A 12,500-nucleotide genomic window follows, 5' to 3' on the forward strand; every position below is an offset into this window, starting at 1 on the left:
TTAATAAATACTGCTTGTTTCCTAAGTGGCAAGCAACTGCAGTTATACTGAGATATAGAGAGTGAGGGAGAGAGGTGTAGAGAGTGAGGAGGAGTGACAGAGAGATGTAGAGAGTGAGGGTGAGGGCGAGATCGAGAGAGATGTAGAGAGTGAGGAGGAGTGAGTGAGAGATGTAGAGAGTGAGGGAGACGGTGAGATAGAGAGAGATGTAGAGAGTGAGGGAAAGGGGGAGATAGAGAGAGATGTCGAGAGTGAGGAGGAGTGAGTGAGAGATGTAGAGAGTGAGGAAGAGAGCGAGAGAGGGAGAGAGCGAGAGAGAGAATAAAATCGAGTTTGAGGGTTTCTAGTTAATAATTTCTTCCTGTGTTTCGTTGTGTTTGCAGTTGGAAATGTCATCCTGAGGATGAGGAGGATGAGGTAGTTTAAAAGGTCGACTTCTAGGTCAAGGCAATTTTTACCTGTTGTTACAGAGGAAGTTGTCCACACACATTAACACAAAACCTAATAATAATAATATTAGATACACAAACACGGACACATGCAGACACACGCAGACACACACACACACTCACACTCACACACACACACACACACACACACACACACACACACACACACACACACACACACACACACACACACACACACCAAACACCCCAGTTCTCTCCGTACCTCTCCGTTGGCCAGCCCAGCGTCCGTCGGCCCGTTCATCGCCAGCGGCTGGTTGTCGTTGATATCCAGAACCTTCTCCGGCAGGGGTGGGGGGTCCTCCTCCTCCGGCTCCCCGTCCCCCTCCGGCTCCCTGCCCTCTGTACCTCCGCCTCCACCCCCAGCTCCACCCCCACCTCCACCACCTCCGCCGGCGCTATGGCCGGAGCTCCTCTTGGCCTCCATGTTGGCGCTGTGCCGGCTCTTCTTCTTGAGGTCCACCGAGGCGTACTCCACCCCGGAGCACAGGGGCCCCCGCTCCGGGGTGCCGGGGCTGGGGCCCGGGCCGGGGCCGGGGCCGGGGCTGGGCCGGCCGTTGGGGACGGGCGGGGGCGGGCAGTTGGGGGCCACGTGGGCGGAGCCGTTGTTCAGGCTGAACTGCCGGACGCTGCCCGCGGGGGCGGGGCCGGCGGCGGAGCCGGCGGCGTGGCCCTTCAGCTCCTTCACCGTCTCGTACAGGGAGTCCTCGGCGCTGAGGTCCCGGGACGCCGCCGCCATCTCCTTCACCACCTGGGGGAAGGGGGGGGGGGGTCGTGTAAGGCTTGACCACTAAAGCACTTAAGTAACCCGGGGGTTTTCTCCGCCCGTGAAATAAGTTAGCAATAAATCTGCTTCCTAACCCGTTATCGGATTTGTTAAATGACTTTGGTCTATCACTACAGTCAAGATAAAATATACGTTAGTCTGCATCTGTATCCTGCGTTTAAAATGCATGGTTTGCCAAATGCATGGAGGAACAGAACATCTCAATGAATAAGTAGCGTCCCCATCCTAGGAGTGAATAACCCTTCAGGCCAAAGGCCAGAGTCCACATCGATCCATTGCTCAATGCCACACTTTAGAGGCGCAGTGAGAGGTACGGAGAGGGGCACCCACCTCGTAGGTGCTCTCGCCGGCGGCCTGCGCCTCGGCGAGGCCGGTGTTGGGGGGGATGCGAGGCAGCTCCCGGTCCTGGGGGCACTTGGAGGACCGCAGGTCGGTCTGGCTGGACAGCAGCTCCTCCTCCGAGGGCTGGGGGCTGGTGTCTATCTGGGTGTCCGTCAGAACTGGGGGGGGGCCGGGGGAGCAGGACCAAACGTCTAGTAAAGGTTAGGGTTGGTATTTTGCCATAGATGATTGATGAAGAGAAACTTCTTTTAAGGACACGTCGGCCATTGAGAGTAAGTATATCATCAGTCAATCATTGCTCCAACTTTACTTTTAATAACGTGATTGTAACATTAACTATCTATAGTTTCTGTAGGCTTTCCAACACTTTTTGGTCTGTTGACATCACATTTTGGATGATGGTGGCGATTCTAGTTGAGTTTAACGTGTCATGCAATGTTGGGGCCCGGGCAGCTCAGCGACCGCGTCCCTCCGTATGTTTCTCGCATAACCCTGCAGGCTGCAATAAGAATTGCAATCCGCGCTATGAGACGAAGATATGGTCGTAAAGTAGTCTGCCCCATGGTCATATTCTAGGACTGACGTCTTTCGGTAGACATGGCGAGTGGTGTTGCACCTGCGATAAACACTGTTGATTCTCTGTTAAAAAACCCATTTGATGGGTTAAAATTTGGAGATAAATTAGCCATCCAACATCTTGGACCAGACAAACCGTATTCGTATTAACCAACAAACGAAGGATAGAGGGAAAACGTACAACAGAACTTTCTCCCGAGCATGGTATGAGAAGAAAAAATGGCTATGTGGTTGCTCAAAAAGAAACACAGTTTTTTGTTGTAAAAATAAATGAATTGAAAACCTGATTTCATACCTGATTCAAACAGAGCTGTTATTGAGAAATACCTGATTTTAACAGAATTGTTATTGAGAAATTTGCACACACGAGATTGTCGGGCCAAGTTCCTGTATAAATGATCGAAGGTCTGATAGCTTGATTGATGACTCTTTTGATTCTTATAAGCTATGTTTGTTTGTTTGATGTTGCCGAATGCATTCTGTATAGGCCTGTCTATAGTAGCCTATGTACGTTTTATTTCTACTTTTCATTAATGTATTTGCAATGCACCTGCTAAGCCTATGTTGTCTATTGACAGAAAAAAGACATTCGGGTGGAATTGTTATGGCATTGTAGCCTATTTATTTATTTTTTCAGCAGTTATTTGTATGTTCTTCAGCTGATTTTTAAAATAAAAGATGGAGGAATAACTTTTTGCAGACCTAGTTGGTGTTTCCATTGCACATAGGCTATTCTAATCAGCCCACATCATATGACGAGTTTTGCGGATGGCACTTCAAAAGCGCGCAGTTACATAAAGCTATTCGTTTATACTTCATTCTTACTCAATTAATTCTTACTTAATTAGTTTAGTTAACATCTTTTAATGTAGCTCAAAATATACATGTTAAAAAAATATATAAATTGTGGGTGTGGTCATATACGCCAGTAGTTTCTGCCCCACCGAAATGAAGGGCCACTGCACGCTACTGCATAAAACCAGCTGCTAGAAATCTGGGCGTCAGTTTTGATTCGGAGATATGCTTCAGTAAGCAAATCTCCTCCGTCGTGAAGAGCAGCTTCTACCAGCTCAGAACCATCTCTAAAATAAAGCACTCCCTATCATACCACAATCTGGGAATAGTCATCCATGCTTTCATAACATCACGGCTGGATAACTGCAACTCCCTCTACCTTGGTCTCCCTCAGTCCCTCATATCACGCCTCAAAATAGTTCAAAATGCAGCAGCAAGACTGTTGACTGGGTCAAAAAAGTGGGAGCATATCACACCCGTTGCTTCCCTTCACTGGCTGCCAGTACAACAAAGGATCATTTGACCGTTCTTATGGTGTTCAAAGCCCTCAATGGTCAGACCCCATCATATATATCAGACCTTTTACACCCCCACTCATCCCCTAGGTCCCTAAGATCCTCTAAAAAGGGTCTTCTCCACATCCCCCAGCTCCAGACTCAAACAAAAAGGTGACCGGGCCTTCGCAGTAGCTGCTCCGCGCTCGTGGAACCAACTGGCACCCGACATACGTGATGCCCCCTCCATTTATGCCTTTAAATCAAGGCTCAAAAACCCACCTGTACAACCTTGCCTTCCCTCCCCATTAGCTATCTGACCTCTGCACTACTGCCTTTGTTTGTGTGTGGATGGGTCCGGGTTTCATGTCTTTTATTTTTATTTGATTCTAATGTTGTTGTTGTTATTTTGCCTTCATGTTTGCCTACTGAATGCACTATGTGCAGCACTTTGCTCGGTGCAAACTGTTATAAATCTGCTTTTATAAATGAATTTTCATTTCTAATTTGACTAAAGGTGAACGCTCCAGTGAATGTGTCCAGGCTCACCTGTAGCGCTGGTCAGAGGGCCGTTCTGAGAGGTGCTGGTAGCCGGGTCCGTGGCGGGACTGTCTACGGACTGGGTGAACGTCTCTCTCTCTGACACCTGCACAACGTTAGACAGGACCAGGGTTAGCTTTAGCACTGCGGGGTGAAAAACGTAAATGGGAACATGGATAGCGATAAAAGATGAACTTAAAACATGGTTTCAGTGTTGCTGGGTTCTGGGGGAATAAGCTTTTCATTTAGTTTGAGATTTCGTTCAATGGGTCTGGTCCTATGGTTGGCAATAGGACCTATACAACTTTCAACAGCAATGGCACACTTATGCGCATCTATAATTGGCCTAATAACATCTTCACAAAATTAGCCAACACCGGTGTTTGTGAATTAGAAGTGAAGCATCCTGACGTGAAATAAATACAATCGGTAATAACATGTAAATTAGCTACGATTTCTCATTATTAATGCATACAAAAGATTTGCATAATGGGGTCACAGGATTGCAATCTAATCAGTGGTTGATAAAGCAAACCCAACTAAACGGATTGAGGAGTTGAATGAGATGACACAGCTGTACATCATTATCTTAATTAAACTGATGCACTGCAATGGATCAGTGTGACTGTGATAGAGAGACTCAGACAGGAGAGAATGAAAGAGAAACAGGAAGTTTAAATAGTAGAGGGTTCTAATCTATAGGATTTAGTTTTTTACTACTTATTTATTTGACGATTGTTTTTCGGACGTAATAAAAATATTTTTTTTTTTATATGTTTTTTAATATCGACCTTTAAAGGAAATCCAAACTAAATGATTGAATGAGTGAAGAAGACAACAATGAAAAATATTGATAGGCTGCTTGAGAGCTCAAATAAACAGAATTGGGCAAATGTAGGCAATCATTAGCACGATTCTGAAAACCCAAACTAAAGCATTGCTTTAATCTAGACCACTTGTCACGTAGAATCCCAAGGTTTGAAAAACATAAGTAAAAACGTTTTTTTTCTGTCTTTTTTTTTGTCTTTTTATGTCCATCTTTCAGAATGATGGAGTGATATAGATAAAAAAACATACAGCCCAGCAACGCCCCCTAGTGGCCACCTACTAGTATAGCTATACCTGCTGTATCAAATCTATTGTTTAACAGGTACAAATACATACTTATACAGATCAAATAAATATGGAATTATTAAAATATGACTGTATATGACAAACTAAAAGATGGGATTTGAAAAACATTGCATTGCTTGTCACGTTTCATCTTCCACCATTGTAGAAAAGTAAATTAATATTAAGGGTATTTGTCTGGTTAATGGGATATCATTTTTTTTCATTGTTCATTAAATAAGATAAGATCCACTTCAATGAATAGAACCTTTTCACAGAGACCTCATCGTTCAACAAACACAACAGGTGTCCCTCATAACACTAATTATGGCCCGACTCATGTACGGGGGCCCGGCCGTAACCCATGGCGATATCTTCAACAGAAGAGTCCTCTCCTGGTGCAACCACCCGTATAAAGAGACAACATCCGTAATTACGGTTATGAGTGACACCTGTATTTAGCCTACGATGATGCGTCTGTGAAAAGAGTCTATCTTAATGCAGCGTCGCACTGGGACGGCAATTAGCAGACGGTGGCTAACCTGTTAGCCCCTGACAGTTTGGCACATCTGAATGAATCCAACTGTGGTTAAACAATTTGAACACTCTGCGACGGCACTGCCACGGATAGCACAGGTCGATCAGAAGCCAGTGGTACCTGAGGAAGCATGCAGGCCCACACACGCGCCTGTGAGTGTGCGTGTGCGTGTGCGTGTGTGTGTGTGTGACCAAAATATAATTCAGCGCTGTCATTTAGCCATTAGCCAGGCATTAGTCACAGTTAAGTGGTGCTTGAGGCGAGTCCTAAAGCAGAGGACATAGGTTGAACCATCCAGAAGGAGCTGACACCGATGAGGGCTATATGGGTCAACTGAATCCACAGGACGTGGGTTTTTACAAACTTTTTTCTGCAACTCAAACGCAAATTTAAAAGGAACTGAAATTCAAGATGGTGAAATAGAACAAGTGCCTCCAAACCACATCCGATGATAATATAAATATACTAGCCCATCTGGATCCTGTCAGTCAGAATGAAGTTTTGCATGCGTGTGTGTGTGTGTGTATGTGTGTGTGTGTGTGTGTGTGTGTGTGTGTGTGTGTGTGTGTGTGTGTGTGTGTGTGTGTGTGTGTGTGTGTGTGTGTGTGTGGAGTACACGTCATTTTCTCATATAAGGAGATTCATATTTATATTCTTGTGTGCCATTTGGTTGGACATAATAGTGTTTTAAAAAAAAGTCCTTGATTAAAATTATATTTATTTTGATGTAATGAGCTGGTTCGAGTTTGACAGGGTACTAGGATTGATATATGTGTGTGTGTGTGTGTGTGTGTGTGTGTGTGTGTGTGTGTGTGTGTGTGTGTGTGTGTGTGTGTGTGTGTGTGTGTGTGTGTGTGTGTGTGTGTGTGTGTGTGTGTGTGTGTCTGTGTATGTGTCATCTAGGCACGCCTCCAAGAATAATACATTGCAAGAATAATTAATTTTCCTTTAGTAGCAATTACACAAAAAAGAGTGTCAAAATTTATCGTTGACCTTTGACCTCTTGAACTCATACGTCTCAGAACTCTAGTAAGACGTGAAACACCATTAGAATGTGTGTTTGCGTGATGTGGAGCGTGTGTTGATGTAACTGAGTGTAACTCCCCTGTGGTCATTAAAGATGCACACTATATGTGCCATACACAAGGACACATTTACTTTATACACAATCACACACACATACACATACACTTACACACACGCACACACACACAAACGTTTGCATCAGTGTATTATTACTGCTACTGATAGCGAAAAGATGATAGTAGATTTGATGCCAGAGTATTCTGCATGTTGCCATACTTACTCCATTGATGAGGTTCTCATTGTCCACTCCAGCATGTCCATTGGTTTTCTTTTGCCTGGGAGGAAGGGGGGAGGGAAGGGGGAGTGTAGGATGTTATTATGTTGTCACGATGTGTGACTGAAACACTAGGACTCCAGTGGGCCGTTTTGTCAATATTCTGACTAGGCAGGATAGTGTAGAGGCCTAAAAGCGATAGGATTATTCTGCACTTGTTGTGAGTGTGTACTTAGTATGTGTGAGACAGTGCGCTTCTATTTAAACTTGCAGGTTCTGAATGTGTGATTGCACGCACATGTTTGTGTGTGAGCGTGCATGAGCGTGTGCGTGTGTGTGCGCGCACGCGTGTGTGTGTGTGTGAGCGTGTGTGAGTGTGAGCGCATAGCCATGCGTACGAATGTGTGCATCTGCGTGCACGCTGACACGCCTGCACAACGTGCACGCGGGGGTCCGTGTATGTGTGTGTGTGCCACCCACCCCTGGCAGCTGGCACACAGCAGCAGCAGCAGCAGGGAGAGGAGCACCAGGCCGGTCAGGGTGGTCAGGGCCCCCACCACACCCAGCTCCCCCCCACCTCCGCCCAGCCAGGCCGCCGCCCCCGCCCCGGAGCCCAGCACGCCGGCCTCCGGACCCCACCACGACACTCCGCTCAGCACCGGAGCCATGACTCATCACACACTGGGCCTGAGCATGGAGAACAGGTGCTGGTCTCTGGCAGGCTGCGGAGCGAGGGAGAGGGGGGAGGGAGAGGGAGGGGGGGAGGAGAGGAGAGGGGGGAGGAGAGGAGAGGGAGGGGGGGGAGGAAGGGAGGGGTAGGGCGGAGGAAGAAGGGGGAGAAATGGAGGGAGGCAGAGAGGGAGGGAGAGGCAGGGAGGAGGGAGGAGAGGGGGGAGGGCGGGGGGGAGGTGGGAGAAGGAGGGAGGGAGGGAGAGAAGAAAGAGAAGAATGAAAAAATACAATCCCATAAGTACATATTATGTAAAATATTCATCACATACAGTCATGTATGAAGTGAGCATTCAGGACATGTATATTACTCTAAATGAATTCATGTGACCTCTAAAGGTAATGTAACCAGTAAGAAAGAAGAGAAAGAGTATTCTGCACCATGCCCGGTAAAGTGCATGTCTGGGAATTATGGCATTATTTGAGCAGTTAGGCAGAAATAGATCCAGTGTTTTATGGATCTGTTTCCATCTTTCTATAACTTAATAAAAATCTCTGTGAAAAACAAACATCTCAGCTCTAATCCCTACTGCCTCCTGAAACAATGATGGCAAGATTCAGATGTCTTCAACTACAAACAGATGGATATGTTTAAGGGCATCGTCAAGTGTATTTTTGTTAATGAGACATTCAATATTCGATGGGATTTGGATTTTCTTGAATTTCTTAAATATAATCACATAATTCTAATGTAGTCATTTCCATGTACTCTCATTTTGACACACGATCCTGCATTATCAATACCAAATCATTGCGGCAAAAGTGATTAATTCAACATTGCCTCGACAACCCATCCTTAAAAAGGCGACGGTCCGATATCGCCCGGAAGAGCGACAGCCCTTAAATTACCTAACACGGCCAGCAGGTGTCAGCTCAGAGCAGAGTTAAACCGCAGTGCACTGCAGAGAGAGCGACCGGATCCAGTCTGCTGCAGTGGGGGCTCGTGCCACCGCATCCACAACTGGTGTCTGTTCCCTGCGCATGCCGATACTAAGTAAGCACCTCACGTCTCCCTCTTACAACCAAAGTTTGGTTTCACAAAGCCTTCTCCATGTTATCTGACTGTTAGGGAGTGTAGAGGGGGAGGCCACTCTGGACTGTCTGCCTTCGACCTGTCTTCTGAACCCACTCACCCCTGCAGAACTTGAGAATATAAATATAGGCAACAACCGCAAAATGAAGAGAGAGGGAGCAAACAGGAGAGAGAGAGAGAGAGAGAGAGAGAGAGAGAGAGAGAGAGAGAGAGAGAGAGAGAGAGAGAGAGAGAGAGAGAGAGAATGTTTGTGTGTTGCAGTAGATGCGACAGGGACGGAGACACTGCAGGGGTGGTGGCTGATAGAAGGAACTAGAACGAAGCTTAAATGGAAAAAGAGAAATGCACGAACAAAAGGATGAAGAGGAACTGAACCAGACTGTGTGCGTGTGTGTGTGTGCGTGTACGTGTGTGTGTATGTGGGGGAGTCAGCAATGAACAGGCAAATTGACTGACAGACTCAAAAGGCGAAGCGTCAGGGAAAAGCTCAGTGTCACTCCGCTTGTCAACCTGTCGGTTTGGCTATCCATCTCCCGCTAAGCCCGCCCCTCCACCAGTCAATCAAACAGCTAACAGGACATATAGGAAAATTTCTCTCGGAAGTAAAATATCCTCTTCTTGAATCCCAAAAAGTGTTTGTGTTTTGAGTGTGCGCGTGTGTGTGTGTGTGTGTGTGTGTGTTAGTGTGTGTGTGTGTGTGGTATGGAACTTTGTCACTTTGCAACCTAAGCTATATGCACAATACATTGCAACGCTACGCTACCAAGGCATGGAACGTGGGAACCCAGGGACGAGCTTGTTTAGCGTAGCTGCGAAGACAACAGGGTCCCAGTGGTGGAGCAATCCATTAGCTCCACACAGCCGGCCCGCCTGCGCATCCGGATTCCCCCATATGTCCCACTGTATGTATGTGTGATTAACGCACACTAGCTAGACGAGTCATGGTCATTAATCAGAGAGGTGGGGAGCGGGGAGGGGGGGGGGAGGGGGTAAGCAAACGAGCCAATCAGAGCCCTACCTTGACACCTGGAATGATGAGTCAGTCCCTGGACCAAGCCTGGAGAGAGAGAGAGAGAGAGAGAGAGAGAGTTCAATATTTCTACAAATAACAGAGTGAAGGTGGAATAAGTAATTGCGACTGCATATCACAGATGATGCTGTAGCTAATGGCAGCTGTGCTCATATAAACAAGGGGAATGAGGAACTGAGAATGTACAACCCGAGCAAAGATCAGCAATGAAGAATGGCTTGTCCTGTACACCTGCAAGCACTAAATCATACCGGAAATAGCATACACAGCTATACAGCCGAAACACACACACACACACACACACACGCACACGCACACACACACACACACACACAGTGAGAGGGAGAGATCTTGTTATCGTATTTGTGTTGCATTTCCATTTTATGGCCCACGAGTAAAATATGTTCATGTTATCGGACAATGAAAATGTACGTTTAAAATGCTGCCAATAAAGTGCTTTGAATTTAATTGAATGGAGGGAGAGGGAGCGAGAGACTGCAACGAAGCACTGTGTCTGTGTGTGAGTGTTGTTATTATGGGAGACACAGAGGAACATGCAGAACATGAACATGTCGTTTCAATGAACCAATGTAGCCGAGAGGTCATAGTGATCGTGTGACATCATCTGTGTGTGTGTGTGTGTGTGTGTGTGTGTGTGTGTGTGTGTGTGTGTGTGTGTGTGTGTGTGTGTGTGTGTGTGTGTGTGTGTGTGTGTAGGGGGGAGGGGGGTCATGTGAGGAATGCATTGGTATGGATCATCCTGGTGCCAGTGTGAGAGAACAATGATGTGAGTGTGTCAGGTGACCATGACGCAAACAACAGTCTCACACACACACACACACACACACCATGTGTGTGCGTGTTTGTGTGTTTGTGTGCATGTGCGCACACAAGTCACTTATAATGCAATTTTCTGCAATTAAAACACACCCACACAAACAAACACTCACACCTGTTGATTGAAAAAAAAACAACAACAATCATTGTTCGAACAAAATAAAAATTCCAACCAGCATCGTCCACCACTGCTCCGAGGGCGCTGGTTGTCCCTCAGGTAACTACGACCAGTTCACCTTCAGCCTCACTGATCTCCCAGACAGCCCAAGACGGGCCAGGTGTGTCACGTACCTCGCCGGAGCATGTGCCAGCCCCTCTTCTCCCCCCACGGTTGGCACTAAAACCAGAATAATTACCGTCTGCCATCGGCACTGTGTCTCCATGGCAACGGCGCTCTCTACCCATCAGTGCTATTTATGGGTGAGGGCGGACACGGAGGGAAAAAAAAAGAAACAAAATCCCAGGGAAGTGTGGTGAAGGCCGAGCTTCACAGGTGGTGTGTGTTGTGGAGTTTTGCTCGAGGAGTGAACAACAGTGAAACAGTAGATGAACATGAGTGCATAGCAATCGGTCAATACGTAGGCAGAATAGCTCCCTGGCTAGGGTGTCGGTCCCCCGGCCAGCACAAACCGGGTTCTGAACCCTCCAATGACCACAGCCAACCTGTTAGGCTTCAGCAAAATGCCCTATGTGGTTGTGTGTGTGGATGATGGCTGGTGTGATTGGGATCAGGGGCTGGGTAAGCCTGTTCACCTGTTGCATATGGAGTAATCAGTGGGCACAGGTTAAACCAGCCATCTCCACACACACTCAGGGGGAGCTCTCCTGCAGGGCAACATGGAGCACTGTAGGCCACGTATCATTATCAAACCTTTACAATAAACCGGTCAAAAGTCACCTAGGTGGTGGGTGACAGCCAGCAGTGTTGCGTGTGGCTTGGCTTTGCTACACCCTAATCTATGCCTGCTCTTCCTGAATGACATGTGTTGGAGTTCACTGGAAGTCACTGAGTCAGACAACTAGATAACTAAATGTCAGCTGAATGACCAAATGGTAGTAGATAATTGAATATGCATTTTTGTCTCTGTAAAATGGGTCAAAATGTATTTCACTCAATTTGATGCAAATACAATTGGTCACCAGTCAAATGGTAAATCGCCATTCTCAAATTCCTGCAATAAGTGAGGTGAATTTTTTAAGTAAATACGCACACTCTATCCCGCTGGTGTCTCCTTGCTCTCTCTACAGTGTTCACTCGAAGAGAACTGAGGACTTGTGAGGGAAGGAATGTGGCTTAGACTGCGTTTCATGCCATCAAAAACTCTGGAAACTGGAAAATCCTTTCTTGTAAAAAAAAATGTTTAGGGAGTAAAAACGCAGGAATTTCAAACACTACTCTGATCCTTACCAGCTAGGGATGTTTGAGGCATACGTGTGTGTGTGTGTATGTTTGTGTGTGTTTATGGGGACTCTGTGTCCTCAGAAGGGTGCCTGCCATGGGGAGAATATGGAGCCAGACCGCCAATGAGCTGCAGAACAAATCAAATCTGTTCTTTATCTGGAAACACACAGACCGCACCTAATGCTGTCACAAACACAGAAGGCATTGTGCATGTGTGTGTGTGCTTGTCATCTGTCGCGTGTCTGTATTGTTGGGGGCATTGTATGGATGAACTTCTGTTGATGACAACCAGGCAGACAGACATAAAAGAAGAGAGTGAGATACAAAGGTGGACGAGAGTGCAGTTTTCCTGCTTTCACACGTCCACAGTCTGAGCTTCTCTGACCCAGGCAGGCGTATTGACGCCTATAGACGTGGGACCCGTGCACCAGAGACAGATGAGATGACAGAGGACACCTTTAATAAGAGAGGTCTAAGCAACAAATGCATCTGAAGGCCGATGACTGAGAAGGCATTGCCA

The 12,500-nt window shown here is 46.6% G+C and overlaps 1 protein-coding gene across 3 annotated transcripts in view; it reads right to left on the reverse strand.

Annotated features, from left to right (window-relative positions):
• Nucleotides 1–12,500, reverse strand: part of pag1 (phosphoprotein membrane anchor with glycosphingolipid microdomains 1) — a 50,190-nt gene that overhangs the window by 9,039 nt on the left and 28,651 nt on the right. For 2 of the 3 annotated variants that reach the window (XM_056583131.1, XM_056583130.1), the window contains 6 exons: nt 9,730–9,768; nt 7,430–7,671; nt 6,956–7,010; nt 4,011–4,107; nt 1,585–1,787; nt 673–1,218 (listed from right to left, as the gene is read on the reverse strand). In XM_056583131.1, coding sequence (XP_056439106.1) covers nt 673–1,218; nt 1,585–1,787; nt 4,011–4,107; nt 6,956–7,010; nt 7,430–7,617 — 1,089 coding nt within the window. In that variant the 5' untranslated portion in view covers nt 7,618–7,671; nt 9,730–9,768. The remainder of the gene's footprint in view (nt 1–672; nt 1,219–1,584; nt 1,788–4,010; nt 4,108–6,955; nt 7,011–7,429; nt 7,672–9,729; nt 9,769–12,500) is intronic. The other variant, XM_056583132.1, reaches the window with a different exon arrangement.

This window comes from Gadus chalcogrammus, chromosome 22 (genome assembly GCF_026213295.1).
Source record: "Gadus chalcogrammus isolate NIFS_2021 chromosome 22, NIFS_Gcha_1.0, whole genome shotgun sequence".
Classification (NCBI taxonomy): domain Eukaryota; kingdom Metazoa; phylum Chordata; class Actinopteri; order Gadiformes; family Gadidae; genus Gadus; species Gadus chalcogrammus.